The sequence below is a fragment of the Ostrea edulis genome, chromosome 6, assembly GCF_947568905.1.
Source record: "Ostrea edulis chromosome 6, xbOstEdul1.1, whole genome shotgun sequence".
NCBI classification, from domain to species: domain Eukaryota; kingdom Metazoa; phylum Mollusca; class Bivalvia; order Ostreida; family Ostreidae; genus Ostrea; species Ostrea edulis.
Window position 1 is genome coordinate 35656200 of NC_079169.1, and position 27973 is coordinate 35684172.

Genomic DNA, 27973 nt, shown 5'->3' on the forward strand with positions numbered 1-27973 from the left:
AACATTTGCATGTTCACGTGAAAGAACAAGTTCAACGTCTCATGACTTCAATTGTTCAGGATCTTCCAAAAAGATCAATGCTGCTTTCCATGATGTTATAATGGGCTACGCTTTGTCCATCAAGCTGTATTCTTATCGTTGGACTCAATTCATTAAAATTACAGTACTTAAGAAGAGAAGTACTGTACATTTTGGACAATGACATTATTGAGCCAAGCAAAAGTGTTTGGAGCTCATCTTGCATTCAGTACCCACATCCCTCTCACTTGCTTGCCTAAGCATTCTAAAATGGCATGGGGGTTGATTGATTGGATTTAACAACCGATTTATGACAGTTTATATCACAGTGTGGGAATTCAGCTCTGTGTAAACCAGCACCAGTCACTGAATTTGTGAACTTTGGTTATGCCTATTGTAAGTAGCAAATCTTTCTATTGATATATTTTTGTTTCAATCGTAAATAAATCGCTAATTCTTTGAATTATTTGTGATTGATGTCTGTTGTTTATCTAGGGTTTATTCTGATTCATAGCACAGGGGATATTTATTTAACCTAGGCACGTGATCTCACCTCTAGTATGTCCAGGGGTTTATGTTCAGGATAATCTTAATTTTGTATTCTCAGATTGATCACAGTATGTTATCTGATTTTGTTAAATACTGTTGTCATAATTTTGACAAGAGATAGAGCAATCTCTCTTTGTCACACTACGACATGTGAAAAAGAAATAAAAACCGAGAAATAAGTTTATTTACAAAGAAAATTTAGAACTTTAAGCATTATACTCATTAACACCCATTAATACCCATCACTCACACACCTTAAAGAAAATGTAGAACTTTACACAATACATTCCTTATCAACCATACTCACATCCCTTGAGTAAAGAATATACAAGAAGTTAAACAATAATACACAGTGATTTCTAATGAACTAAAAGTTCCTTTAAATGTTTTAGTATCCGCATTCAAATTCCGTCTATTATATGAAAAAATGTACTGTTTTTTTCCCCAGTCATTCATTTTCAGAATAACATTCTGAAGATTGATATCATCAAAATCACAAACGCAAGCACAAGAATTCCACCAGCATCCATTTGATTCGATGTGCTTCTGTTGTATTCAACAACTGTGATAGAAGGGTCCAAAATCTAAATAGCAGAAAATATCATAATAGAAGATAATCCAATTATGTAAAGTATTGATATGTTGAGTTCATTAGAATTGAAATCCCAGAATGATTCCTTTCATCGTGCAGTTTTTAAGCAAAGTCCACTACCTCAAACAATACAAATTTCGATTGATTTTAAAGTGAAATTCATTATATTTATCATTTGGTGATCGGTCAACTTATCCGGTATGCCCAGGGGTCTATGCTTGATGAACATTATTATGAATAACAAATGTCCGTGTTTGCATTAATATTTTTCTTAATTTTATATTATTTATAGTATTTTGATCACTGTTTGTTATATTCATTTATTCATAAAGAAAACCCTCTGTAAGAGCATTTATAAAACAGGCGTCAAGCGATCTTCAATGGACATCATGTCCCGAAATTCGATGCAAATAATCCAACTAATAACAAAAAGGCAAGAAAAACGATGTGTCATCAATTTCAAGAAAAGTGGAAATAACGAATGGTGATCTATCTTATAAATCTCACAAAGAATTTAGATCCCATAAAGAAACATAATTTACAGTGGGCAAACAAAAACCTCTGAAAAATACCAAGGGTGGGATGAGACATTTAAGGCATTTAAGGGGAGTACGCATCCATTAATGACCGGTCACATCCGTCAGAAGTCCTATATCTCGATCATGTAAACGGACTAATTCGTAGTCAAAATCAGTATGTAGAGAACGATCCAACACATCCTATGGAATACGTCAGACAGCATTCAAGCTAACAGCAGGTTGATAGATATGACTATAAGTCAGCATTTCGCAAATTCTATGTTCGTCAATACAACCTCGCATTGGGTCTAGTGCTGTCTAACGTGTTTCATACCGATTATTAAGCTGTTCTTGGCACACTGATTTTGACTGCGGATAACTCCGTTTACCTGATCAGGATATAGGGCTATCGGCGGGTGTGACCAGTCAACAGGGGATGCTTACTCCTCCTAAGCACCTGATCCCACCTCTGGTGTGTCCAGGGGTCCATATTTACCCACCTATCTATTTTGTATTGCTTATAAGAGTTATGAAATTGATCACTGTTCGTTATCTTCACCTTGCACCTTTGAATTCCCTGTAACATTCATTTTTTGTCACTACTTTGACAAATTATCATACACAAAACATAATCTCGCTTGTTGAATCAGTTGAGATGCATAAACAGCATACACAGGGTATAATTCATAATTGCTATACAGATATGGGAATTTGATGGTGTACAATCAAAGCTAAATTCATCCTATTGCCATTAAGTTGAGTTGATACTTTATCCTTCAAATCTATGCTCATTAAAAAATCCAACTGTGAGACAGATGTGAAAAAGACTTTCTTTTATTTCAAATTTACCAGAATTTATTGCATCAACGCATAAACGACAGTGAATATTGTTAAAAGATTAAACGTGGACTTAAAATCCACAAAAAAATTTCTTCTCATGTGGTGACATTTGAATGAAAAAGTGAAAATTCCTATAAAGAATACAAAATTAATATTAGTACATTCACGGACTCTGGACACTCATGAGGTGGCATCAGGCGCCTACGAGGAATAAGTGCCCTGTTAACAGGTCACATCGACCGTGAACCCTATGTCTTAATTGGCTAAACGGAGCAATCCATAGTCAAAATGAATGTAAAGAACGGCCTAAAAATGGTATGACGCACGTCAGATAACATTTGACCCAAATTACAGATTGTATGTGTAAATTAGATCGTTATAAGGACCATATATTCACTTTTCATCGTTATAACGACTGTGTAAATTGGCCCGCATTACGGTAAGCACGAGACAGAATCCTAGTCAATAGATTTAATGAACTCAACAACTTAAAACCCTTGATGTTTCGATATAATGGAATTACTCTCGGTAAAACATATCAATGAATTAATATATCTACCAATCATAGATTATTGAATTTATTAGATTTTCATTTGAGAAAAATGGTATTCGTGTACATTGCCTGAACACAATTTAAAGCTGATGGTATAATGTGCTTTGATTGTAATGTTTTGGGGAAATATTGCAAACGCAGTAAACTGCGATGGATGATATTAGGAATGTTTCAATATGAATAGTAAACATATAATAGAACAGAACCAGTTTATCAATTTTATGATAAAACACTTCCATTGAGATGAAATGCTGCCCATATGAATCGGCTATATGTACTTTGTTACCTGTGTCATACCCCGAAGAACAGATATATCAATGTTAGGTATGTTTTTTCTAATTTCATCATTCATTTCTCTGAGGTTGACATCACAATAATTTGTGCATCGTAGGAGGTGTATATCTAAAATCCCCAGGTGTGTTCTGATACTAGAAATAAATTCCTGGTACTCGTTTTCTTCTGAAGTGAATGGAGCATCAATTTTTGTTAAAACTCCGAACAGAGGAATATCTGTGAACAGAATACAGACACAATGTTATATTCTAAAGGATTCTTTTTCTCTTTTTCAAAGCTATCAAGGCATGATTTTTTTTTATCATGAAGTAAAGTTCAAAATTCTCCTTTAAAATATTCATATTTCAACGATACCAGCAAGACAATTAAGATGGCAACATGTTTTTCAAAACTTTTGTTAGAAACGACAATACAGGTATACATGTATATTAGAATGAGAGTTAAAGATAACGAACAGTGATTCAGCTAATAAATTCTACAATAAAGTACAAAATTAAGAATAGGGCGAACAAGCACTCTTGGAAACAGCAGAGGTGAGATCAGGTGCCCAGGAGGAAGTTAGAATCCTCCGTTGACCGGTCACACCCGCTGTGAGTCTTATATCTTGATCAGGCAAATTTAGCAACCCATGGTCCAAATTTATGTTTAAAGAACAACCTGGGGAATATCATAACACATATCAGTCAGCATTTGACCCAATGACAGGTAGTGTTGGTATATTAGATTGTTACAACGACCGTGGAATTTGCGAAATCTTGAATTTAAACAAGACTGTTAAAATCCTGTAACATAAACTTATTTGTCAGCTGTCTGCCTCAATTTAAGAACTGATATACGCAGAACAAACTTTGCATATCGAATCAGTTGAGAGACATGAACACCACATACAGGTGATAGCACAGATATTACTACTTGTATATAGATATGGGAAGTTGAGGATTGCGAAGTTGATGTCAACCCGTTTATCATGTGTTGAGTTGTTAGTTTGCAGTTAGCATTTATATTCAATGAAATATCCAAGTACGAAGCAGATGTGGGAAGTATAAAGCAGAGTTTACGGGGATATATCGAATTTGACATATGAATAAAAATGATAAGTGTTGATAAATCAAACGTCGTCGATCTATCTAAATGTCGAGTTGAATGTCACGGTAAGAGAATTTATCCTTCCATGTAAAAGTGTTAGAATAAATTCTGTCTCTTAAAAATTATAAAAGCATGTAAGCTAATAAAGAGCACAATGCATGTCCATGGGAATTTCAACAAACTGTTGGAAGACCTGATCATCAGAGACTACGAAGATATTGTCGATGAGGAATTCCAAAAACGTCAAAGTACTTGTGAGTAAAATCAGAGTGGTGTTTAAGAAAGTATTTTTCAATGATTTATCAAGATATATGATTATTCTTTTTTCCATTTTCATTAAAGAAGCAACTGTCTATGATGTCAAAAAACTAGTCTTTAATTCATATTGATGAATGGTTGTGTAAATGTTGAAAAGTCATACGTTTACTCTGACAAATACATTGAAACATCAAAGGATTTTAACCAAGAAGCAAAGGTTTGCACGATTTTACAGTCGTTTGTGACAAGTATGACTTCACACGACTGCCAAATATTAACACAAGATATAGCCTAGGTGGCGAAGAAAGTTCAACTCTCTTCGTATATACTCCAAAACGCAATAGGTGATTGTAATGTACTGTCCCTATTCCTGTAGGTAACAGTATGTATAAAGATGCGTGCTCTGGGCACCAGAATAAAAACACGTCTGATCAGTTCAAACTTTAATCTACAACTACATAATTAGAATACATAAAGTCAAATATCCACAGAGTAAGCTTTTACGAGCAATCCCTAATGAAGCTGTCGGATTCAATATAAACATGTGGGTTGATAAACAAACAGAGAGCGAGGGTAAAACTCTTAGCGTGGGAATTAATATGTGAAGACTTGAATCAAACATAAGAACAGTACAGTGATTCAGATTTCTTTGCACTTATATAAAACAAGACCGAACAATTCTAGACGGGAAAAGGCATTTAAATGATTTTTCAGTCGTATATGACTCAGTTGTAACATATTATTCAAATTTAACATTTGTTGAGTATATATGTATATCTTATAAGTATAGAGTTGAAATGTGAGAAAATTGTATGGAACAAAATTCTACTTATTAGAAAACAGAATAGTTATACCTCTTTGTCCTGATCTGCTGGAACTGCGAACAGCTTGCATAAGGTTCTCTGGTAGACTTGAGTTTGAAGCAGAAACAACAAAGATAATTCTGTCGACTCTGATATTTGATTCAGCAAGTGGGTATAGATTGTTAAGCCGCTCCCCATTTTCCCTTATAAAATATAAATTTAACAATGAAAGATATTACAAAATGTATGGTTACAAAATAGAATTTCCTATCTTTAAATATGCATGGATGAATTTATTACCTTATATGGTTCAGAATGTCACTAATTCTGCTATTTTCAGGGATCCGACCAGAAAATACTAAATCCAAGAACATTTTGGTGTCCTTATCATTGGCATCAGAAATGCCTGACATGTCCAAAATCGTTGGAAAGTTAAATTCCATCAGGTGTTCAACATCCCTCGCATGTTTCAAATATTTTTCCTTTCGATACCTAAGAATAGAAATTACGATATATCGCTAAGTGTTTCTAAGAATTGATGGCAAGTCTCAGTGTCATTCCCTCTGAAATAATTAGATGTATTGAAACCTCTTTGAAATAATTAGATTTATTAAAACCTATGTAATGTGACATTTTGTAGAAGAAGAATTTGAGAGAGATTGCAGAATTGTCGGACTGCATTGTGAAAGGTGAAGATAACGAACAGTGATCAACTAAACTCCATTTTGCAATAAATAGAGGCACGGGTTTCATAACAAAACTCAGTCCTGCTTGTTTACTTATGTTTTATCTATTACTTCGTCATAATATATCCTAAAAAGTTCAGTTGTATGACTTCTCATTGAATTTTTAATGATTTTTCCCGTGGGGATCCGGGTTAGAATATAACTTCATCACTCCCTTGCTCGTCGTAAGAGACGACTAAATGCGGCGATCTTTTGGATGAAACCGCAAAACATAAGGCCCCGTGTCACAGCAGGTGTGGCACGATAAAACACCCCTTCCTGCTCAAAGGCCATAAACGTCGAGCATGGTATTTTGCAGCCCTTCACCGGCAATGGTGACGTCTCCATATAAAACTTATACGGTACCAATTTGATGCACCAGATGCGCATTTCGACAAATAATGTCTCTTCAGTGATGCTCAACCGCAATGTTTGAAATCCGAAATAACTATGAAGTTTTAGAGCTAAATATAGCCAAAACCAGCGTGCCAAAAAAGTGGAGCCAAATTCGTCCAAGGATAAGAGCTATGCATGAGGGAGATAATCCTTAATTTTGAAATGAATTTCTAAATTTTAGAACAGCAATTAAATATACATCCGTATTTTCAAGCTAGTAACAAAGTACTTAGCTACTGGGCTGTAGAGACCCTCGGGGAGTAACAGTCCACCAGCAGAGGCCTCGACCCAGGGGTCATAATGTAAAACTTATACGGTACCAATTTTGATGCACCAGATGCGCATTTCGACAAATAATGTCTCTTCAGTGATGCTCAACCGAAATGTTTGAAATCCGAAATAACTATGAAGTTTTAGAGCTAAATATAGCCAAAACCATATGAGTGAAACATTCTTGAGTGAGAGGTTAAATAATATACAATCAATTTTCGCACAAGATGCTCTATGTGTAAATGTTTTGTCAAAAACTGTAAAACCTGTGATTTATTAATCACTATGAATTTAATTATATGTAATCTAACTGGACGAAGCTTCAATATGAACATTTGGATTTTTTTCAACTTGTAGATATCATCTTTTCTACACAAATGAATGTAACCTTTGTGGACTGATTTACATTGGGAGTCAGAATTAGTAGTCCATCCTCTCCATGAGGGTCAGAATTCTTGAAAAAGAAATGACATCATACTACCACCTCAACTTGAAGTACGAATTTTTGTAGACAACAAGATTAATGAATTAGAACAATATGCATGGTTTTTTATTTGAGTGTGATTATAATGTAAAGAATGTTCACATGGGAATACTATGAATGTGAATGGATTCTTTTACAATGCATAAAGAAATCAAAAGAAGCCCATAATTTGGTTTTTCAACATCGAAATGCAGACTGAATTATGTTGTTCATCATGCTCTTTAAACCAACGCAGATTACGGAAGATTATTTTTCCAAATCATATCTTCAGTTTTGTAAACCCCAATTTACTATTAGACAGTTTGATGAATTAAGAAATTTCGTACAGAGGGAAGTTTAAAACTCATTTTGCTTCTAGAGGATTTAGATAGTTTTAGTTTGATAAACATACAGAAAACAAAACGTTTGTGCTCCAATCTGTGGCCGACGAGATCATTCATAAAGAATGAAGAATTTGAATGTTAAGAATCAGATGACATTCCAGGAAAATATTTAATAAATGTGGTGGTTTTTTCATTAAAAAGCCTACTTTGTATACTTTGAATAATCCATTTTAGTTGTGTTGTACCAGACGTTTTCAAACCTTCAAGGGTGAAAGCTCTTTTTAAAATGGAAGCTCCCTAGAAGTTGGCATTTATAGCCCTGTTTGTACACTATGCATTGTGTGAAGGATCATTGGGATATGTGTCCATGTACAACTTTTACGTTTTTTGAACAGTAATTGATTATTTTATTCTTATAAGGATTTAGAAACCATTTTTCTACAGATACTTGTTTGATACATGCAAGGTGGAGATAACGAACAGTGATCAATCTCATAACTCCTACAAGCAATACAAAATAGATAGTTGAGCAAACACGGACCCCTGGACACACCAGAGGTGGGATCAGGTGCCTAGGAGGAGTAAGCATCCCCTGTTGACCGGTCACACCCGCCGTGAGCCCCATATGTTAGATTTTATAAGAAGCCATACTATTAAAGGGTTTTTACTGGTATGGTAATGTTGGACGTACATAAAGCATTTAACAATGTTGACCATAACATTTTATGAAGTTTTATCCACTGATTGTTTTTTTTTCTTCTTCATATTTATCTGTTTAAGTCAACAATGTAACATCTAATTTTAATTCAATAGATTGTGGGGTGTCTTAGGGGAGCATTTTAAATCACTACTATTCTTACTTTATGCCAATGGTGTCTGTTAAGTACTGACAAAGATTGTATGTTGCTTTTATATGCCGATGATAGTGCTGTACTCAAGGGCTAAATATTTAGATATGTGTATAGATACGCTTTTCTCAAGTGAAAATGTTGTTTTCAGCATCATTCAAAAGGTAAACACTAGACTTAAAGTTGTTGTTTTTTTCTCTCTCGCAAATATCCATCTTTTCTAAATTTGCAGTGGCAAAGGGTCTTGTGTTCTGCTTTAATACAATGTTTTATTACGCTTCTTCGTATAGTTGTATCAGCAAGCAATATCAATTACAGACCCATGTTAGATAAAGTGGTGTTTATCAAAGTAATTCATGAATGACCAATAACTAAATTTGAATATTACCTCTTCAATTTTTGTTCTATGATACCAAAAAGTCTACTCTTTTTATGATGAGAAATAGTTGTGTAATGTGTTACGATTTGAGGTTGATGATTTCAGAAAAGTTTGGGGATTTCGAATTTGCTGAAATTTTTTTTTTTTTTTTTTTATAATTGACATTTGATCTTCACCACTTCAGACATATGTTGTGGCACAATACATTTTGAAGTTTCCCACCACAGTTGTCATAATCTTTGAAATAATTCACGGTAGAAGTTCTCTCTCGAGTGGAAAAACAGTTCTCTGAATTTAGGACCTTTTAGATGAGTGATTTTAGGTTCTTATTTTCAACTATATCAATACTACCAGTAATGGCATGCCCATCTGTACTATAGTTGAACGAAGACGAAGAACAGAAACAAGTAGGTGGATTGTGTATAAGATGGTATATATCTAGGCATTGCAAAGTTTGTAATTAAAACGTTTGGATGCATTAACAGAGGATTATTCGTAGGAAATGCAAGACAAAGACTGAACTTATGCTGGATTACAACACTGGACTTTTTGATGAAGAAGAATGTTGCTTATGTTCCTTGGTTTAAGTCTAAGGAACCGGTGGCATGAATCGGAAGGAATACCATCTGTAACCCGCGGTGGTTTAAGAGCTTGTGATGGGCAAAATCCATAATCATACAATTCAGTCTATATTCTGGTGTAGAAAAATCTAAGTATGGACTAGTTTGGGCTTCTTCATATAATATACTCGAAATAATCAATGGAACAGAGTAAAGTTTTGTGCGAATATAATGTGGACCTAATTGTCTGTTGACGTAAGGTGAAAGTGAATTAAGTGTGTCATTGCGTGTATTTGGACTTTTATATGAACGATGTTCATGACTGCGTCGACCGACCACATCTGTTAGAAATCCTATATCTTGATCTGATAAATGAAGTAATCCATAGTCAAATTCAGTGTGTAAAGAACGGCCTAACAATAGGTGCACAATCTACGGGTCCTGATGAGTTGTAGTCAATATAAAGGTCGACGCTCTGTGGAGTTTGGATCTTATTAAGTGAGTGATTTCAGGTGGTCATTTTCAACTATGTTGACATCCCTAATAATGACATGTCCAGTTGAGCTATGATAAAAGGTGAAGATAACAAAAGAATAATAAGAACACATTAGAGGATTGTATTTGAGTTGATCTATAATTAAGCACTGTCGAATTGATAACTTAAATTGAATTAATTGGCCATAGGCCCGCATGTTTTATCGGTTACCTGAGCATTAGTTAAAAGTATCATGGGGGCATGAAATCTATATTAATTCTGTGGCCGTTATGGTGGTCTGGTTTGCTGATACATTTTGTCTTTGGAACAGGTGCTGTATGGCGTGTTATGTACCGATTGTTGGGTCGTTCATGGCGCGTTGATTTTGACTGCGGGTTGGTCCGTTTGCCTGATAAGGGTGTGGGGCTCACGGAAGGTGTTGCCAGTCGACGGGGGTGCTTGCTTCTCCTGGACACCTGATCCCACCTCTGGTATATCTAGGGGTCCGAGTTTGCCCAACTCTCAATTTCATATTTCTTATGAAAAGTAAAGATAACGAACAATGATCATCCTCATAACTTCTATAAGCAATGCAAAATAGAGAGTTGGGCAAACACCCTGGATATACCAGAGGTGTAATCAGGTGCCTGGGAGGAATAAGCATCCCTTGTCGACCAGTCACACCAGCCACGATCCCTATATATTGATCCGATAAACGGAGTGTGCCAAGAACGGCCTAACAATTGTTATGAAACACGTCAGACAGCATTTGACCCAATGAAAGGTTGTATTGGCAAACTAGATCGTTATAATGATCATAAAATTTGAGAAATGCTGACGTTAAACGAGACTGTTGAAACTCCTGCACCATCAACTTGTTTGTTTGTAGCCTGTCTAGATTTGAAAACAGATCATATGCAGAACAATCTCTTACATATCGAATCAGTTGAGAAATATAAACCCCATATGCAGGTGACAATGAAATATTTCTACATAAATATGGGGAGTTGACGATGGAGAAGCTGAAATCATCTCGTTTGTCATAAAGCTGAGTTGTTAGTTTCCCGTTAATATCTATTTTCAATAAAATATCTAAGTATCAAGCAGACGTAGACGACTCTGTGGTGTCTTTCATATCGAGTTCACAGTGATATATCAAATCGACGTATGAATGAAAGTTATTATTGTTAATAGATTAAACGTCGTCGATATATCTAAATGTCAAATTGAAGACCCCAGCAAGAGATTTTGTCTTCTCATATAGATTGATTGATTGATTGTATCTTGCTTAACGTCTTGCTCGAGAATTTTTCACTGATATGGAGACGTCACCAAGACCGGTGAAGGGCTTCAAATTTAGGCCTATGCTCGGCGCTTACGGCCATTGAGCAATGAGGAGTCTAGCGTGCCACACCTACTGTGACACGAGACATCCGTTTTTAAGGTCATCTCCGAGGACCCGTGACATTCACGTTTGGCGATGGAACTATCACTACCCGTTTTAACGACTTGGTTCTGTCACGGCCAGGATTCGAACCCCGGCCTACCGCATGCGGGGCGAACGCTCTAACCTTTGTAAGAGAGTTGTTAACTTCTTTTTAATATATATTTTCAAGAAAGTATCTAAGTGCGAAGCAGATGCATTTAATTTTTCTTTACAGATGTGAGGTTGTAGAGAAGATTTTTGAAATTTGGTAACTTTTTGGCGGATTTTGCCGCAGCTATAGTTCCCCGATGTTGCAGTAATCCTGAAAATTACAAATTGTGTCTCCCTTGTCCCAAATATGGTTCTTATTAAATTTGAAAAGAATTGAAACTGTAATTTTTAAGAAGTTAGATATGTTCAATTGTTAACACACGATAGACAACGGACGAAATTTGCTGACCAATTGCGATAGGTCACCTGAGTGATTCAAAATTTCGTATGGAATGGTAGGAGTATATTTGTAGAAATTTAGAGTAGAGTGTATCTATGTATTAATATAGCGGAATTTGAAATTTCAACACTTGGAATACCAATCGACACAAATTATTTTCCTTTTATTCGATGACCTGCTTTGCATTCTTATAAAGTTCACACGAGAGGAAAAATATCTTGCTGTGCCTTTCAACTCAACATTTAGATAAATAGAAAAGTGAAGATAACGACAGTGACCAATCTCATAATTCCTACAGAGAATACAAAATTAATCTTGGGACAAACATGATACTCTAGATGACATTTTACCAATTAAACATTATTATTTCCATTCCTATGTTTGATATAATCCAATGAAATAAAAATCTTCTTCTACATCTTTAATGAACCTAGACATTAACGGAAAGCTAACGATTCAACTATATAACAAGCACGATGAATTCAGCTTTGGCAAATCGATGAAGGAATGGCATCTGATCCCACCTCTGGTATATCCAGGGGTCCGTGTTTGTCCAACTTACTATTTTGTATTACTTCTAGGAGTTATGTGATTGATCACTGTTCGTTATCGTCACCTTTAACGAACACCTGCATATGGTTTGTATGTTTCTTAACTGATTCCATATGCGAGAGCATATTCTACGTAGATCAATTTTCAACCCAGGCAAGCAGTTAACAATTGGCGGATCGCCGAATTTTTGAGTGACGGGAGCATTAGCCAATCAGAGAGCTCCATTTACACGCGCATCGTGCAGCTAAGGACGCGCCGCCATTTTGCCCGACAACAAGCGAAAAGTCGACATTTTATCGGATTGTTTACATTGGTTTATGACAACGCAATTATGGTGAAACGTTGCTGTTGAGGCACTTGTAACACTGATAACAGATACCCAGATCGTCTTCAAGTAGAGATAGTGTTTATTCCTTTTCCAAAACCTGGAAGAAACTTGGAAAAAGCTAAGAGGTGGATACGTTTGTGTGGTCGTCCCCATTATCAGTTAAATGAAGATATACTCAAAGAAAGAGGGAAAGCGAAACATTTATACGTGTGTTCAAAGTATGCTCACCGATACTTGTAACGCTCATTAAAACATCATTAAACTCGTAAATAGAAAGTACAAAGGGGACATAGCTGCAGATCTGGTGCCCGTGCAGGTCGACTGATGACTCGTGCAATACTAGTTTTTTGTCATGCACAGTTACATGTAAAGTGCTAGGTAATATGAAATGCAAATGAATAGGTAGGTATATCAAAATATTAGTGATTATGTTATATAATCAAAACTCCTTTATGCAAACCCATGCAGTTAAATACGACCTGACGACTAAATAGAGCATGGAAGGATCCAGGATTTTAACAGGGGGATCAACATTTTGGCAAAATAACCATTCTATTGGTATTCATTTTGTTTTTATTTTAAGCTTCTGTCATGTATAACCTTAATTTTTTTTGAAACCTTTTAAACATATTAGTCAGTAGAATTTGATCACTAAAACTTAGTGAAAAATAAAATTATGAGGAAAATCTTGAATCAGTCCCTTTAAAACTTAAGTACTGTACATGTACACAATCATTGTGACAGTAGATTCAGGTCTTCTATAATCATGTAATACGGATACTGCAACATGTACATACATATTCTACAACAATGCCAACCAGAATTTTTTTTTTAGCAAACTGCACTACATATTCACATACCTTTATTTAATGTATAATGTCCCACTGCTTTCTTGATTTCATCATATTGTTTAGTCATCATTTTTTTAATTATAAAATTGGATGTTTTAAATGTTACAATATTTAAAAGATAAATTGGATGTTTTTTAATGTGTTCCTTTTTTCAATTATCAGCATTTTGTCAATGGCCAGCCATCTGAGATGCACCCTGATCCAGTGCCTGCAGTCAGTTATGATGCATTAACACCAGCTTGAAAACCACCCACCAAAAGAGGGTCAAGAGAACTACATCTAAGCGACAGATTTTGATGGACACTAGTACTGATATGTAAGTTGTAGTGCATGTACATACAACAGGATGTCAATTTAATTCAGATGTGGACAGTTTTCCATCCAACAGACAGTTCTTATACAATGATCATAGTTATTCTCTTCATAACAATGTAATTAAATATCAATCTAGCGTCAGCTCTCTTTTTTTTTTTTTTTTTTTTTTTTTTTATCATTTTTGAAAATAGGACTGTCATTTTGTTTTATATATATATAGGGCTTTATAGGACTTTTTATAATGACTTGTGGGGAACATATAAGAACCTTTGAGTTTATAGGAATAAATAGGGACTTGACACACTGATTATAACTATGTATATAGTATTGCATGATAAATCTGCAAGATAAAGCATTTTGAAGTAAATATTCTCACATTAAAAAAATGGCAATGCATGTACAGTGTACTATATTTAAGCAAAACCTTTACCCAGTCTGACAAAAATTTCATCTTTAAGAAAATATTTGTAAGAAAAATGTTTCTTTGTAATCCATATCAAAGGAATCAGCACAACGAAGCTGGCAGTGATGTGTTAAAGGCATCATCTGAAATTCAACATGTTTCAACGACTGCACCTACAAGTTCTCAAGTATCAGCAACAGAAAATGTTAACCCAATTCTTCCTGGTAATTATGTTCTATGATTCAATACAAATATCAAGGAGCAGTATTTGCAAATGACATGACATCTATGCACCAAAATATAAAAATGTAAATACTCCACTGAAAGTGTAAAGAGAACTTTACTCAACTGAATTTGAATTATCTAGTACATTTATATACAAATTTAAGTGTATGACAGCAAACAGAATTTTATCTCCAAGACCCTCTACATATATCTACCATACAAAGATATTAATGACCTGTAAACAAATCTTTCTGTCACACTGAATCAGTGTTTATTGTTTCCTTGTTGTCATGAGGGGAGGGGGCATATTATGCCAGGTACAAACACATTCTTGTTTTCATAGTTGGTGTGGTAAATCAACATCATACATGTAAATCAGAATCATATTTATGGATAAATGGCTTAAAATGTTGGACATAAAACTTAGCTAGTTTCTGAACTAACACATCCATGGTAGACATGTTTGGATAAACTCTTTCTACATATAAGTCTTGTTTGGTATATGTAATGAAGTCACAAAATGGAGCTCCGGTGACTAGAAGCTGTCTTTGAACTTGATACCAGTGGGAATGCTCATGTTTTAAGCTGAAAGTGTCGTCATTTCTTCGAAGGAAGAAATCATTTCTTGTTTCACATGCTTCACTGATGGTATTGTCTCTGACAGAGTAAGGATATTTAATTTCAATCAAGCCACTTTCAGACTTATCACACACTATGCCATCAGGAGTAGCACCTAGAAATGGTAGTTCTGTGTTTACAATCAAACCTATATCATAAAGGTGGTGTCCCGTTTTCTTAATGTACATTTGCTTGGCAATGTGTTCATTCGCTTTACCATATGATGTAGCAGAAGATGTGAAATCATTCTTTTGAAATGTGTTCTTTAAAAATTTCTGGTTTACGTCTTTTTCCCTTCTTATGATTAGTCCGATATTGGATGCAGTTATTCTCTTACTTCGTTCTGTATGCCATATTTGGTTCAGGTTTTGAGATCTTGTTGATTTTCCAAATTAATTGCATCACTCTGTGTCAAATTCAGCTCAGTCCATTCATGTGTAAGGGTTTGAATGCATTCAAGGTCAACGCAGGTATGAAGGGCTTTTGGGAACACAGTACTTCCACAGTTTTCTGCTACACGGAGTTTTGTAATAGGTAAAATCAATGGTGCCTGAAATTATGCGATAATAAATATATTGCGATAATAAATATATTGCAATGATAGACATGACATATAATGTTGAGGGTTATGTTTAGGATCTCCAATGAGTTGTGATCGGATTTGACTTTCATGGAAAAAGTGTGTTTTCTATCGGGATCGATGTTGAGTTGTATATAAATCATGTCTAATGAAAAACCATTCAAGATTCTTTTTATCATATATGTTTTACATTATTGTACTACCCATGAATACTAAAAAAAAAAGAAATAATATTAAATTTTCTAAATATATTGCAAGTTGTAATCCACTTGAAATACTGGCCATTATTGCTGACAATACTGCATTAACTGAAGAGAAGGAAAAAACTGCTCCGAATTAATTTTGAGCTGCAACAACAAAATTCAGGACGATTTGGATATCAAAAACTGAAGGACACTGATTATCAGTATTATACAGGATTTTCTAAAGACCGGTTCAATGTTTTATACTCATTTTTAGTACCAACAGAAGAAGATCCTATTATATGGAGTAAAACTCTTAAAGGTGCAAAATCGTTGTCAGCAAAGGATCAGCTCTTGCTTGTTTTGATAAAACTGAGACAAAACTTTGACTTTAAAATTATTTCATATTTGTTTGATATATCTGTGCAAGACTGCAGTGCAATATTCACCCACTGGATTAATTTCATGTTTTTCGACTAGGTAGTGTAAATATATGGCCTCATCGTGAAGTAATAATCGAAAACATGCCTGAAAATTCTAAGAAAGATTTTCCAGACATTATTGACTGTACGGAGTTAAAAGTACAAAAGCCCAGTTCTCTCAATCGACAGAGTCAATGTTATTCTGACTATAAGTCATGCACAACTTTGAAAGGACTTGTGGGCATAGATCCAAGGGGCTCTGTAATATTTTCTTCCATGTTATTCTCTGGATCAGTATCTGATAAAGTTATTACAAAGGAGAGTGGCTTCCTTAAAATATTGTCAGACCTTAAACAATGTGGGAAATTACAAAATGGTGATGGAGTTATAGTGGACAAAGGGTTTAATATTGAAAAGGAAATCGAACCTATTGGTCTTCAACTAAACATTCCACCTTTTGCGTCATGTGCAACACAGATGAAAGCTTCAGAGGTAACAGAAACTGTCAAAATAGCCAAACATCGTGTGCATGTTGAACGGGCTATTGCTCGTATAAAACAGTTTAAAATACTGTCAGGCAAAATTAGTCTTTCTCTTCTTAGTATTGTTAATCAGATATGGTTAACTTGTTGTGTATAGACCAATTTTATGCCATATTTAATTCAAGATAAAGAAAACTGCTAAACTTCATTTACTAAATGTGTTTTGTTGTAAATTTTCATAATATCAACAATGTTTTCCTACAAATGGATTTTTTTTAAATGAATCGATTGCATATGGAAAATGTAATAATCATTGATATTTACTGTATAATGCTACGCCAGAGAAAATTGATATGGATGAAAAGTGGAGGATATGTGCAACAATATTTTGAAATTGAAAACTTTAAATCTTACTTCATTTAGTCACAATATGCAGTTTTAGTAGAAAGCAATCTGACCCCCCAAAAAATTAAAACCTCTGCTGGACTCGAGTTCAGCAGTCGATATCCTAAGCTACTCAGCTAGACGATGATTTGTGAAATGAAAAGACAAATATTGCTGATATTTATATTTCATTCCATGTTTTAAAAGGAAGCCAGTCATTATGATACTGTAGAGTACCTCCTTAAAAAGTTAATTCATATATTTTGTCTGAATAAAGTTTGTAACTTACATGATAGCTGAAAGGATATTCTATGTAATGAGCACCGAATGGCGTGTCAACAGTTGGTCCTGCTGCTGTGGATACCAGATAAGAAATCGGGGCTTGTTTAAACTTTTTTCAAGATCTCCATATCCATTTCACCAATTTCAGTTTTCCTGAAAATTGTAGAAAAATAAGTTTGAACGACCATTGAAAAGAACTTTGTTGTAACAAGTGTTCAGTGCCAAACACTTGGGCGTGACTTGACAGCAGTGTGGTTTGGAGTCTTTTAGTTGAGACCTAATTACTACACCTGTAAACACTTGTTAGAGGCTAGGGGCCCGTTTTACAAAACAACTTATGACAAAGTCGCAAGTCTTAAATTGTATTATACAGTTATTACTTTAAATGAAGGAATTAAAACTTTTCTAAGGCTAAATTTTCAATATTTTCTTTAAAAAATATTTTGCATTCGGAGTGAATGATTTACAATGAAGTTGAAAATTGTGTCGTAAATCTGAAGTTCTTTTGTAAAACGTACCCTTGGTGTCATTGTAGGTGCTTTACAACTAAGTGAGTCTTTTCTGCTGAAAAGCCTTAATTTGGCCAAAACATTGGGCACGTGTATATCTAATTTAAAGACTGTCTCCATGTGAGTGAAATGTAGAATGACAATCAGTCATGCAAAACAATTAGAAAAAAATGAAGAGAAAAAATTGATTGAAAGATGTACACTTTCTTTTACCGTGTGTCAACAAAAGAAGCCACAATTGGCTTTCTTTTTCTGTTTAGGTTTGATGGGTTGGAAATGATCATCTGGGACACTGGTTCTGGTTGAATCTTGTCACCTCTTGGCTTATCCCACTGTTGAAGTAGGGAAGTTGATGACAGCATTGAGGGAATTTCAACAAAACCAGAAATCTTTCACTGCTCCAGAATCATAATAACAGCTAGGACATGTGCACATTGACCTGCCTCCCTGTAATATGTACACACCATGAAAAAATAGAAACCAATTCCCACACCAAATTTGCATAATATACATTTATCAAATTAACAATAGCATTATAATACTACGTGTACCACAATACAAAATTATTTTACACATATGTTTGGTATAAGTATCTAAACAGGCTTTTGGGAAAGGTGTGTATCTGTATTTGGTAAAGAAACTGAATCATAGTTACACTGACCTGGAATGTGCACCCTTTAGTTAGCAAGTAACTGGAAACACAAACATTGGTAAAATGCACCGAGTTACTAAAAGGAACAAAAATACAACAAATGAAATTTGAAAAAAAGAATAAGAACAACACTGAGCAACGTTAATGAAATATGACAAAACTTTTCCTAGTGAGGTTGTTTACAAACGCTCTCTATTTAGACCTGATGTATGCATGTACGTAGATTTATACGCTTCAAGAACAATAATTTAAATAAACAAAAACGTAAAATTGAAATCATAAACAAGTGAAAACTATTTCAATAACTCAAAATAACCGTTTACACACCAAGCTTTGCAACTGCAATGTGCATCGTCTAATTTCTTCCCTTCAAAGTTGACATCAATGTTGATCTTGTGTGGGTCCTGTGTTTTTCTCTGACTCCGATATACTTCGGCTTTTATTAGCATATTTTCGCGTTCTTGTGTATATAATCTGACTGATTTAACATAAGAATCCTTCATAAACGCAACAGCCTGTTGTTTTTGCCGAAGGGACGGTGTATGTAATATGTATGATGCAGAAAAGTCGTCTGGGATGTCCTTTAACGACATGATCCGCGCCATGTTGTTTATGCGTCGAATGTCGGGCTAGTTACCGTCGTCATGGTGGGCGGGGCTTACACAACAATCGGCGATCCGCCAATTACGATGACATATCAGGAGTTCAAACAATTTATTTTAAATTAATGATTTTGCAAAGTCTATGATCTTTGTAATGATTTAATTTGTCTGTAGATCGAATGCTGTCTGAAGGGATATTGTTAAGCTGTTCTTGTATTTTTAATTTTGACCACGGATTGATCACTGTTTGTTATCCTCGTCTTTTTATACATACATTTCAAAACTGAAACCTCGACACGTAGCAAAAAATACTCAACGTTGCAATATGGTTTGTTTTATGCTCTCCCATTCCACCAAAAGACCCAGCCATTGCATAACTTCTCCATTCACCGGTGATGCTGGCGATCAATGTGTTAATGAAGGACGATTTTCCACATCCTGGCATCCCAATTATGGCGATATTTAAAGGTGTGTCTTCCTTTCCAATTCTTTGTAGTAATTCTTCTAAAGATTCTCTTCTTATCCTCTCTCTTTGACTTTGTATAGCTTCTTCATACTTGTAAAAAAAACTTTCTGTGTATAACTTGACGAATGCAAATACATGTAGCTGTGTTAACAGATTACCCTACCTTTATAAAGTTAGTAAAAATGACAGTTCGAAAATTAGTTTATTTTTTCGACAAAACCCATGGTCATTAGTTTGATGAAATTAGGAATATTCAATAGGCAGTAAAGGGTCCTATTTTCATTCTAACATGATCGCATTGATCGAGTAACCGGGTTTTTATACATTCTAAATTCTTGAAATAAATCGCTTCGGCGCAACCAAGACTCGTAGAAATGTAAGTTTCTTCTACTGGTTTCACACAAAGTATCAACATACGATTCTCGTCTCTTACATGCGCTAAGTCGTTGTTTATACACATTGATTTTCTTAGTTTAAATGTCTTTACGCATTAGGGGCGACTTCAAGGTCACATTAAATATCAAAATTACCGCGGTGAATACTGCATATAAAGAAAATGAGACTGAAATGATATTGAATAGAAATAAAAATGAACATTTGACAAGAAGTTGACAAGCAGATATACACCTATACAGATGAGCACTCGATAGTGGTAGTGAATTATGAATTACTATCTTTTTTGACCACGCTACCACTATAGATCTAGGGACGTTTTAAAAGAGTTATCGGTCTTTTCCAAACGGTGGCGTTAAAGTCAGCTGCCATTGACATGCTGACGAAGTATCGAAGCGACTAAATATGATTTACAAAACATGGGTGACAGGGTGATAGAAAACTGTGTTATGTGTTCCTTCTATAACATTGATGCTTCGAATTAGTATAAAGACTAAGGGAAAACAGAAGGATATGTCATTCATATAATAAAGACTATCATCTACCTGACAATTAACGGGAGGCTTAAGTGTGTAATAAATAGGCTACACATACCCAGATCTACAGTTTATTATAGTAATTCAAAGCACTTTTCTAGAAAACTTAGCTGAAACAGTAATATTAATCCTGGTATCCCCCTACTACGCATTTTGAACTGACTAGGCCGAATATTTTAAACATTTTTACCGATAATTTTCAACAGAAGTGCATTTCTGCAGATTACTATTATTTTTCTCTAGAAGCCATAGCTATGCTACGCATTCACTTATAAGACAGTAACAATGAAACGTTTTATGTTTCCCCTAAGGTATCTCATTTCTACTCGAATACGCTCATGAAATAATCAGAATCGCCAATAACTGAAATTATTCATACATCTTTGTAAACTATTCCAATTCTATGTAGTACTCACGTTATCACCTGCATCGTTCATGTTAGCTGGTTTCCTATAAACATTACAATTGAAAGAATATTATGTTTTCGTGATTAATTGGGTTAATTTTCTTTTACTTACTTCCAATACACAATAAAAACACAAAACAAGCTGTTAAGGCATATCAGTCCATCAATTTATAAATGCATTTCATTAATGAAAAATACAAATTAAACAACGCAACGAATACACTGAAAATTCATATTGTGCAAGTTTTAACATGGATACACTGTATTTCTTATAGCTGTCTTTTTTTTTTTTTTTTTTTTTTTTTTTTTTTTTTTTTTTAGAAAAGACACATCCCCGCTATTATGATTATTATCTCTTCAATTTTATTAAATTTTCATTACAATACCGATTCGATAATTCCATACATAAGAAGTCTTTCATAGTCGTTTTAATGATCTTATCTCAATACAACCTTTTGTGAGGAGGAAAGTTGTCTAATTTCTGAAAGGTGAAGATAACGAACAGTGATCAATCTCATAACTTCTATAAGCAATACAAAATAGAGAGTTGGGCAAAGGCGGACCCCTGGACACACCAGAAGTGGAATCAGGTGCCTAGGAGGAATAAGCATCCTCTGTCAACCGGTCACACCCGCAGTGAGCCCTATCTCCTGATCAGGTAAACGGAGTTATCCGTAGTCAAAATCAGTCTGACAAGAACGGCCTAACAATCGGTATGAAACACGTCAGACAGCATTTGATCCAATGATAGGTTGCATTGACGAACTAGATCGTTATAACGACCATATAATTTGCGAAATGCTGACTTCAATCGAGACTGTTGAAACCCCTGTACTATCAACTTGTTTGTCAGTAGCTTGCCTCCCTTAAAAAACTTACCATAAGCAGAACAAGCTCTTGCGTATCGAATCAGTAAGATATATAAACACCACATGCAGGTGATAATGGAATATTGCTACATAAATATGGAAAGTTGACGTAGGAGAAGCTGAAATCACCCCGTTTGTCATATAGTTGAGTTGTCATTTTGCCGTTAATGTCTAGTTTCAATAAAATATCTAAGTATGAAGCAGAAGTGGACGATTCTGTGGTGTCTTTTATTTCGAGCTGACAGGGATATATCGAATCGATATATGAATGAAAGTTATTATTGTTGATAGACAGAACGTCGTCAATATATCTAAATGTCGAATTGAAGGCCAGAGCAAGAGATTTTTTCTCTTTTTAGCATGTACAATTATGCATATATTACATGCATGTGTTTAATAAAGATTTAAGTTACTATAATGTATAACGATTGTAGTATATACATTATCAACCTATCGGATTTAGCGAATTGCGTATGTAATAAATCGAAATTGGTCATCCCTAACACTTCGCTATACGCACATTTTACTGTTATTTTTTCATGCACTCATATTTGGTAAGGACGTTATTTCGATACTGACGTTACCTACGGATTGATTTAAACACCTGGTCAAGATATGTCTTATGATGAGTGTTATCGGTTAACAAGAAATGCTTACTCCACCTGAGCACCTAATGTCATTCCAAAACACAGAGAGTAGGGCAGATGCAGATACCTGAAAATAGCTGTGGTAGGATTAAGTGTCCAGGAGGAGAAAAGAGATCTGGTTTTCTAATGCAACCTGTTAGTAGGCCAAATGCTGTCTGACATGTTTCATACCAATGCAATGTTTCATATCAATTGTAAGGCCGTTCTTTACGGATTACTCAGTCTGAAACTCATTGAGTATACTTTGATATTTTATAAGCTTTCCAATTTGTTTGTTTTCCTGTTCATATCCTGTGGTGATAAAAATCGATAAATCAAAGGTGTGCATCAAGAGCCCGAGCAAACCTGATATCGTTCGTATCAAATATTAACATTATACTATCTATAGTGATGTTCTAATAGTGTATTTGTTTGATCTAAACACCAATGATCTAGCGAATATTTTGTATTTACATTTGTTTTTATTTTCGTCAATAAAACTGATACATATTTGCTTTATAAATAATCATTGTCCATGTCTACAGAAACATGAAATACACCGTGCTCGTTCATCCACAGTGATAATTTCACCAATCATAAGCTACAATTCGCGCTAAATGTGAATTATTTCATTTAAGAATCAGTTAAACAAGATCAAATTTTCCTCTGATCATTAATCAAGCACTCACCTGATTTTAACTGTGACGAAAAATATTTCTCGTCCAACTTATCGGACAAGCTTAGACACTATACAATGCTATCTCACGTAAACGTTCTCTACATATTGATTTGTACTACGGACCAAGATAAAGGACAGAACTACAGATGTAACGGGTCAAGGGGGGATACTTAAACCCCTAAGCAACCGATTCTACGTGATATTTTCGGGGTCCGTGTTTGCCCTTCTCTTACTGTCGTATATATTAATCACTGTTCGTTATATTCACTTCTCACTCATGTATGATACAAATTTACGAACCAATTTCATAATTGGAAATATGTATCTGGGAAGAAATCCTGTGTCATCTGACATGGTATGATTAGTAATTTTTATGGCGCGTTTAGCATACATGTGCACAATTCAGAAAATATCCAAATGGAGCATGACCTCAACCGGAATACCTAAACACATTAAAAAAACGGTTCAAAAGTAAGAAAAACTACTAAGTATATACGAATACAGACTATATGTAAATGTCGATCTCAGTTTGATGCATACAATCAACACATTATTTTACTGTAATCCACATGTTAAGGGTAAGCATATATGGAATGAAGAAAGAAAAGAACTACATCAAAAGATAAAGAACAGTGATCAATCTCAAAACTACAGTAAGGAATAGAAAAATGAAGAGTTGGCAAATTCGAACCCCTAGATATACCAGAGGTGGGATCAGGTACCTAGAAGGAGTAAGCATCCCCTGTCGACCGGTCACACCCGCCGTGAGCCCTAAATTCTTGATCAGGTAAAAACAGTAATCCGTAGCCAAAATCAGTGTGCCAAGAACGGCCTAACAATCAGTATAAAACACGTCAGACTGTATTTGACCCAATGAAAGGTTGTATAAGGAGACCAGATCGTTATAACGACCATAGAATTTGCAAAATACTAACTTTAAACGAGACTGTTGAAACCTTATAGCGTCAGCTTGTTTGTCAGTTGCCTGCCTCTATTTGAAAACTAATCTGATCATACGCAGAACAAGTCCTTAGAAAAATATAAATATTACAAAAATCCATCGATTGATTGATTGGATATTGTTTAACGTCCTCTTCGAGAATATTTCCCTCACATGGAGGCTTCACCATTGCCGGTGTTGAAGGGTTGTAAAACATAGGCCTATGCTCGTCGCTTACGGCTTTTGAGTAGGGAGGGATCTTTATGGTGCCACACGTGCTGTGACACGGGGACTCGGTTTTTGCGGTCTCATCCGAAGGACCGTCCCATTTAGTTGCCTCTTAATAACCCGGATCCCCACGGGACAAAAATTACATCAAGGTAGACATTTAATAGTATACGTGATTGTGAATTGAAATACTTTTGATCACTGTTCCTTAACTTCGTCTTTCTTACAAGTACAATTTAAAACGACGTACATGTAGAGCACGCGGGAGTGGATCCAGAAAAAAATTCAATGGAGGTTTACAACTTCCATTCCCAAGAAAGAGGGGCATGGAGAGCCAATAGAAACATATTGGTTGAAAATGCTCAACTCGGAATGCAACCCTTGTAACCCCTCTAAATCCGCCATTGAAACCCACATGAGAGGATTTTTTTTTTTACATTACAGAGGAATATTCTTTTCTTTGCACGTTTTTCAAATTGCGGTTTAAATAATTGATTTGCATGATATAGAGGGGGCACTTTTAGCTGTGGCTACAGTGTAGAATTAAAAACTGATTATATATATATATATATATATATATATATATATATATATATATATATATATATAACACCAGACCATTCTACTTTATGTTAAAATTATAGAATTCTGTTATTAAAATGGATAAGACTAAAATTCAATGATATTAATTGTAAATTACATTTTATCAAATGTGAGTATGTATGCATATTGTACACACCGTCAATGTACATGCAGAAATGCATACCTCTAAATTTCCAACTGTGATAACCTTTTGAAGCTTTCCCCACGCACTACATCAGCTTGCAAATTTCTCACGTGCATTCAAATCGGCAACTGGTCAGGATATGATGGGCAGCAGGGATATTGGATATATGGAATGTCATGTGCATTTTTATGAGACAGTGTTTTTGATATGCCGATTTAATTAATAAATATATGCATAATTATCACGTTTTCCATTGTAGATAATCATCCAACATACCCAACAAATTAGAGAGTGATCCCTTAGGCGTATTACAAGCAATTACATCGCTAGGGTTCGAATATACTATTAAAGAATAAATTTTGAACCCAAACGATATAATTGTCTGTGACGCAAACGAGTATTTTCATTACTAATCGTATGCATGAAAATGGATGCCACAACAGGGACAGGGGAAATATTTAAAGATACCCCAATAGACTGAAGACAACACTGAAAAAACTTGCAGCAGATGAGCAGCAGAAAATTACGATAATTTTCGTTCCACAATTTTTTTTTAATTTTTAGAGCTGACAACAAAAAGGCTGTATTACAGGCATATATAACTATACATGTTATGATATCATATTCAGTGGATGTAGATATAAAAATTCATGTACGTTAAATAATTACTCATATATTTACTTCTAATGGTTCAGTTGTGCATGGAAAATCATGTAGAACCAATCACATATAGCGAGCGGGAGATGGAGGTGTAGGTGGCTTTTTTGACAAGGTCTTAGGACATTTTTGATTTAACATTTAAATCTTTGTTCAAAAGTGTTTTCCAGTTTCCAGTTTATTGAAAATGAATATTAACGGCAAACAAACAACTCTATGACAAACGGGATGATTTCAGCTTCTCCATCGTCAACTTCCCATATTTATCTAGCAATATTCCATTATCAGCTGTATCTTGAGTTTATATCTCTGAAATGATTCGAACCGCAAGAGCTTGTTCTACGTATGATCAGTTTTTAAATCGAGGCAGGCTACTGACAAAGAATTTGATGGTTCAGGGGTTTCTATAGTCTCCTTTAAAGTCAGAATTTCGCAAATTTTATGGTCGTTATAACGATCTAGTTTGGCAATACAACCTATCAAATGCTGTCTGATGTGTTTCATATCGATTGTTCGGCCGTTTATGGCACACTGATTTTGACAACGGATGGCTCCGTTTGACTGATCAAGATATGGGACTCACGGCGGGTGTGACCGGTCTACAGGTGATGATTACTCCTTCTAGGCACCTGATCCCACCTTTAGGATATCCAGGGGTTCATGTTTGCCCAACTGTAGTTTGTATTGCTTATAGAAGTTATAAGATTGATCACTGTTTGTTATATTTACATTTCTAAGTGCCAAGAGTTAAACGAAGAAACAATCACTATAAATGTATACCCTATCGAGTAGCTTTGACGCGGCCATGACACGAACAGAGATCTACCACATGACCTCCCGAAGTGAAAGCTCTAATCACTCAGCTACCGCGACGTTGTAATGATTTGCACTAAGTTAGGGCAATGCTTACGTCCTTTACAACGAATGAATGGTGGGTGGGTACGTGCGTCCGTGCGTATGCGATACACTGTTATACATTTGAAGAAGAGTAGAGTTGTTATCCGTATATATCTTGTATTTTGTTTAACGAGTAAACTCAGGTGACCTATTGCAGTTGGTTGTCATCCGTCGTCCGCCGTGCGTTAACAATTGAACATTTTTAACTTTTTCTTGATAACTACTATTCCAATTCTTTTCAAATTTAGTATGAATCATCTTTGGGACAAGGGGGACATCAACTATAAATTTCAGGATTCCTGCACCCCCGTTGGCCTTAAAGGCGAGGCAAAAATGTCACAAATTGATCAATTTTCAAAAATGTTCTTACATACAACCGCACATGTGTAAGAAAAATTAAATGTATAGCGATGTCGAGGTGGAAGGCCTCTATCAGAATTGTAAATTTCATAATCTCCAAAGTAGGGGTTTTGACACCAGGGCGGGGCCAAACTTAGTATATAGTGTTTATGTGTAAAACACTTAATAAGATCTTCTTTTGTGCTATTGATACTAAATTGAAACTAAATGAACATTTAGAAAGAGCAGGTAGTCCTTAAATTGTAAATTTGATGATCCCAGGAGTAGGGGTTTTGGTATCAGGGTGGGGCAAAAATAGCCAGTTATTAAATGCGTCAACAATATACATTTTCAACTTCTTGATAACTACAATTCCAATTCTTTTCCATTGTCTGCTTTGCACTCATCGTCGGAAACCCACAATCGGTCACCCTGCGTTTACCTACCGTGGGTCACAAGGTCCGTATTTTCGCTGGAAGGTGTGTCTTCTAGGCCTATATGCGATTGATCGCTTTACCATTCCTTATTGCGATATTCAACCAATGAAAAAGAGCCTTATTTCCAGTCCTCGGTAGTATAGGAAAACATGCTTAGATTTTTACTACGATTAAGTTGGACAAGTTACAAACTTTCAGCAAGATGCTTTATCTGCATCATTGAAGCGGAGGGTGTATTTGTGTCTATAGAGACAGGGGAGGAAAAAGCCTGTGTTACCAAGCGTTTACTATCGTACTGCGTACAAGTCTATATACAGGTCTACATGTTCAGCACGAGTTCGTAGTTCCATCATACGGGAGCAATGTGGTTTTTTAAAACAGATATGGTATTTCATCGGTTTCTATGAACACACCTATCTCGTGTAAACACAATTGATGTCTCACCTACGCTGATTACAAAATGACATGCGAACAGGATTGAAATACCATATATTAATTGAAACTTGCATCTAATTTTTAAATTGTATCATGCATGACT

At 35.1% G+C, this 27973-nt stretch overlaps 1 protein-coding gene and 1 long non-coding RNA gene across 2 annotated transcripts in view; both read right to left on the reverse strand.

The window, feature by feature from the left end:
• Nucleotides 1-733: 733 nt before the first annotated feature.
• The window catches only part of LOC125683570 (uncharacterized), a 127346-nt gene continuing 100106 nt past the window's right edge, over nucleotides 734-27973 (reverse strand). Inside the window, exons 4-7 of the mRNA XM_056139454.1 lie at nucleotides 5812-6003; nucleotides 5563-5714; nucleotides 3357-3580; nucleotides 734-1151 (exon numbers count right to left, since the gene is read on the reverse strand). Coding sequence (XP_055995429.1) covers nucleotides 1026-1151; nucleotides 3357-3580; nucleotides 5563-5714; nucleotides 5812-6003 — 694 coding nt within the window. The 3' untranslated portion in view covers nucleotides 734-1025. The remainder of the gene's footprint in view (nucleotides 1152-3356; nucleotides 3581-5562; nucleotides 5715-5811; nucleotides 6004-27973) is intronic.
• On the reverse strand, nucleotides 14619-23282 carry LOC130046744 (uncharacterized). The gene is made up of 5 exons (XR_008795738.1): nucleotides 23221-23282; nucleotides 18643-21080; nucleotides 18195-18428; nucleotides 17480-17625; nucleotides 14619-15690 (listed from the first exon to the last, which is right to left on the reverse strand). It is a non-coding gene; the product is annotated as an uncharacterized LOC130046744 (long non-coding RNA).